The following is a 5,211-nucleotide window of genomic DNA, read 5'->3' on the forward strand; positions in this document are numbered from 1 at the left end:
CGGCAGCACGTAGGATTTTTGACCCATTGCTACCTGAACACTATGCTTTAATGCTTAAGCAGCAGTCAGAAAGGTATATAAAAAAAAAATAATTCACTGAAGGGGAAAGGACACAGGATGTGAAACACACATTTCCTCCAGGTAGGGGTTACTTTCACTTTGCACTTTACCCAAGTGAACATTGACCTCTGTTTTGTGAACCATTGAAAACAAGATGTGGTCTCTGGATGGGAAAAGTACAGGTTAACATTTATGCTGTGAGCACAGCACCATCTCATCCTCCAACATAGTGTATGGATTTTGTTGTAGAATTCGGCTTCCCCCCTCTCTCTTCCTACAAGGGATTTTCTTGTTAGCCATGCTAGCAATGTTATCCATGTTGACAGTTCTGCTTCTGGCAATTCTTTATACGACACTATAATTAATTAGGGATTAACCTTTTAACATACGCAATCATCCAGCATATCTAATATTTATGGGCCTTGTAATTTATACTAGCCTCAATCCTCTTTAACCTTGTAGTTTTAACAAATGCTACTTGAAGTACCATTTCATGGTCTTGCTCCTGGAACATCACTAGCCATGTATTTATTTTTATTTACTTAAGGAAAACTATTTTTAGTGCTCACAGCTTCTTAGACACTAAAAAAAACTGAAGAAACCCAGACAACAACCATATTTAGCATTTAAAAAAAATATTTATTGAAACCTTGTGTAAAAAAATAACTTCCTAAACAATTTACAATCACTAAATCAAATGAAAATCCAAGCTGCAGTCATGCAACAAGAGGTGAAACTCTGAACATGTAGACATTTGTGTGATGTACACATGACATTCGGCCAACAATGCACAGCAGACAATTAAATAAAAAAAAAAAAAAAAAAAAAAAAAAAAAAAAGAAATCAGTAGACTTTTCAGTACTCCTTGCATCAGACAATGGAAGTGCTTGTAAAGTATATTTACATGCATGTACACATCTGCTCAAAACAGCTCTTAAATATTGTAAAATAGATTTAAATAGGTTGTGGACCCTTCAGTGTGGAATGACAAGTGTCAAAAATTGTTTCGCTATAAATAAATAAATAATTCCACTTAGTTCTTGTTTTCAAGAAAGAAATCATTCAAATAAATATTACTTACACAGGCCTTGTCTTGGAATTTAGAGTCATAAGACAATTACATATGTACAATATTGACAAAACAAAAATGTAGTCATCTCATATTGTAGTTGCATTGCTGTGTGCATCTGTATTGACAAGTGGTAGTTGTGTTGAGAGAGAGAGAGAGAGAGAGAGAGAGAGAGAGAGAGAGAGAGAGAGAGAGGTGTAGGACGGTCATTCTGCACAGGTTATCCGAGGTCATTTTGGTTACTCTGCATAGTGCAGATAAGATGGAAGCAAGAAAACTGACATCTGGATAAGGAGCAGTGGTACAGTGGCTATTACTTAATTCAAGTATTTATTTCCAACACTCGCACAGAAGGCACTAAATGAGAGCTTGTGTCCTCCAGGGTGGAGGTTTCTCAGTCCATTCACAGGTATGCCTTTACTCTTTAGCATCGCACGAACCGCTTCAAGTTTGCACAGGTCGCACCTTACGCAGCGGGGCGCCCCTTCCTGGGCCGGACGCGGCTTTCAACAGAAATCGGGAGCGGGATGCCGGGCATCCTGAACCTCCCGGGCTCACCCATAGACAGCAGCCTTTTGTGTTAACCAAAAAAAAAACAAACGTTTTACATCATTTGTTTCTTGCGCTGCTCAGTTCGGAGGGCGGATGTCGGCTCTCAGCTGGCTGACGTAGTGTTGAGTCTCTGGGTAGTGAGTCACTTGCATACCGTGACTGTCTCGTGGCTCAAACTGTGCAGCCGGATCTCTGTGGTGTCTGTAGAGGGCGCCGGTGTGCTCTGCATCCAGGAGTGGTTGATGATGTCCTCGAAAGATGGACGATCGGCAGGACGCAGAGACAGACACCATTTGATGAGCTGCTGGCATTCTGAAGGGAAGGGGAGGGGAGGGGGGTAATTTAAAAAATAAGTAAGTGTACCATAATCACACCGGACCAAAGGATTCATTATACCTCTATTACTGGTGTAATTTTTTTTTTAAATGATCTGTGACCCTTACCTGTTGAGATCCTGCGCCTGAAGAGCACTTGACCACGCACGATTTCTTCATCCTGCTCGAACGGGATGTCTCCACACACCATGTCATACAGCAGAATCCCCAGAGACCAAACAGTCGCTGATCTTCCATGGTACCGGTGGTATTTGATCCACTCAGGAGGGCTGTACACACGTGTGCCTGCATGTGAAAGGGGGTAGGAGAACAAATAAATAAACCATCACAATGTTTTAATCTAAAAAATAAAAACATTAAAAAAAAAAAAAAAAATAAAATAAATAAATAAATAAATAAAACACATTTACAACCCAGTTTGACTCAAGAGCCAAGCCCTTTTGTTTTGTTTGCAAAGAGCAAACACTAATAATAGTAAAAGAGGTGGGGCTCGGAGCAGGAAGAGCTCTGCAGTTGTGTTTACAAAACACTACTACTGCACGCAAGGCCAGGTGAACCTACGCACTCACGTGCCGTGTGCACGAGGCGGGGCGGGAAAACCGGTTGCCATGTGACTTGTGTTTACAAACTTTGAGTTGTAGCCACGCCGCTTGTCGCCAAAAGAGGGCGCTGGGGAACGACAACCGCGACCGAAACAGTAAAACACTGGCTCGGTTTCTGAAGGAGAGGCGTGTTGTCGGTGTAATTTGATTTGGTTTAATAATAAAACTTCCTCGTGCTAAATCCTATTTAAAATGCTATAGTTCACCATGCCCTTCATCGTGCACGAATGACATATGGATTATTTATAGGGGAATAGAGCGTGCGTCACTAATTTATTTATTTATTTAAAAACGCTCTTACCGTCGAAATCGGTGTACACGGTGTCCTTGAGCAGCGCTCCCGAGCCGAAGTCGATGAGCTTGAGCTCGCCGGTGCGCATGTCGATGAGAATGTTCTCGTCCTTGATGTCGCGGTGCACGACGCCGCTCGCGTGGCAGTGACGCACCGCCTCCAGCACCTGGCGAAAGAATCCGCGCGCGAGGTCCTCGGGCAGCGCGCCTTTCTCCGTGATGAAGTCGAACAGGTCCTTCACGGCTTCCGGTCTCTCCATGACGATGATGAAGGCGTCAGGACGCTCGTACCAGTCCAGCATCTTGATCACGCCACGGAATCCGGTGCCCACTTTTTTCAGCAGGACGATCTCCATGGGCACGCGCGCTCCGTTAGGCTGCAATGTAAAAAGAAAAGATAAATAAATAAAAGCCAAACATTTTTATTAAAGAAAAAAAACAGTTAATTACTTATTATTCAAATTATTTAGCAATTAATCGCTGAACAATTAATTTCTTACCAATTCTCCCCATTCGGTCACGCGCTCCTTAGCCACATGCTTGATAGCAACCTGAATAATAATAATAATAATAAACAATAAAAACATTAGACTTGAACGATATTTCCGCAACCTCAAAGCTTATTTTTTTTAACGATAACATACTACAAGAATTACATTCACACCGAGGTTAAAAGCCAAAACATTAAATAAAACGTAATCGGGTTTAAAAAGCAGGAACGTACCGGCGCGCCGTCGGCTATCCGCAGGCCGGTGTACACGGTACCGAAGCCGCCGCTTCCCAACACCGAGCCGACCTGATAAACCTTCTCGAATGGCTCCTTTTCCTTCACTGAAACCACAAAGAGCAACATAACTTATTAAAACCGTGAGAACATTGTGAGAAAAACAAACCCCTAGTTTTCCCTCCTTCTCCTCACACAGCGCTCGTCTTTAGCTAAAAGCTAGTAGTCATGTCCGCAATGGCTCCCACGCCATAAGAGGGGGGAAAAAAAAACACAACACAAAACGTCCTCTAACCTTGATGCACTTGGATCTGGATCTTCGCAGGCATGTCGACGGCTGAGATGTGGGCGAACGTGTTCAGTTTGGAGAGGAGCATTTTAAAAATCCGTAAAAAGCCAAATATTCACGAAGTTATTCCCACAAAAAAAAAACACCGTGAGAATCCACTGGAGATTAAGAGTGTACGTAGCCGCTGGAGTAGAAATCCACGTTGTTGGAGGCGGATTTTCCTCTTTAGATAACGTCGTTTAAAATAATAAAGCAGATTTATGATTCGAATATGAAACTGAACGCGGTTTCAGCTTCTCGGTTGAATATAAAAACAAACAGCTCGTGACGAGTATTAAAGGAATAAACGTGCCCGTTAGCGGCACCGACAACAGACAAACCCGGCTTTCTGAAAGCGTAAAGGCGGGGCGCGAGCCTCTTTATACACATAGTAGTGAGCGTATGTTTGGCGTCACGTGCGGCTCCGCCCACCGGCCGCGCTCAGCCAATAGGCAAGAGGCCCTCCATTGTATGCGGACGTCAATCAAATATGAAAATAGATGAAAACGTAGGCCGGCTAGACGACGTGGCGGGAATCAAAACGCGCCAAAATCGTTCACCTCGTGGTCAGGCGGAGACAGGAGACAAAACTTTTTGCCCCCAAACAAAAGAGTCATGGCGTCATCAGAGTTTTAGCTTCTGGGAAAAACTTATTGGGTTTAATCTCTGAGGGTTAAAAATATGTAACGCTGTTTTAAAGTAACAAAACTATCATTATTATTATTTTTTTTGTCTTAGTGCATTTCAACTTCATTACAGATGAAGCTCAAATCTATTTTTGATGCAGTAGAATTTGATTAACATGTTGCATTTCAACAATTATCTGCAGCCTACTGAAATAGAAAAAGAGATAAATTACGACATACAACATTACAGTTAAAAAAAAAAGGTAGTAGAGGGTACTGTTGCTTTCCTTTAGGATTTATCTCGAAAGCTAAAAACAAGAAGCAGACATTTTTTGTGTTAATGTACAGTGCCTTCCACTAATATTGAAAAATTGTCTTTATTGTTTAACCTTTTGATATTTTGTTAATTACCAAGGGTGCCGATATTAGTGGAGGGCACAGTATTTCCACTTCTATACATTACAAAGGAAGTTCATATATATTTTTAACGCATTCGAATTATATTTACGGGTCATAATTTCAAAATATCCTAAGCTGGCACAATTATGTACAGCCTACCAGTCATATAGCAAGTGATGCAATTACAACATTTGGATAAAATGTTTGAGGCGTCATTGCTTCCTG

General features: G+C 41.8%; 1 protein-coding gene across 1 annotated transcript; it reads right to left on the reverse strand.

The window, feature by feature from the left end:
* Positions 1–678: 678 nt before the first annotated feature.
* pim1 (Pim-1 proto-oncogene, serine/threonine kinase) lies at positions 679–4,329 on the reverse strand. Its single transcript, XM_017468777.3, has 6 exons — positions 3,929–4,329; positions 3,634–3,740; positions 3,410–3,460; positions 2,920–3,286; positions 2,125–2,301; positions 679–1,993 (listed from the first exon to the last, which is right to left on the reverse strand). The coding sequence occupies exons 1-6, from the start codon at positions 4,008–4,010 to the stop codon at positions 1,824–1,826; spliced, it is 954 nt and encodes a 317-aa protein (XP_017324266.1). The 5' UTR covers positions 4,011–4,329; the 3' UTR covers positions 679–1,823.
* Between the last annotated feature and the right edge of the window lie 882 nt (positions 4,330–5,211).

Source organism: Ictalurus punctatus, chromosome 5, assembly GCF_001660625.3.
Source record: "Ictalurus punctatus breed USDA103 chromosome 5, Coco_2.0, whole genome shotgun sequence".
Taxonomy (NCBI): domain Eukaryota; kingdom Metazoa; phylum Chordata; class Actinopteri; order Siluriformes; family Ictaluridae; genus Ictalurus; species Ictalurus punctatus.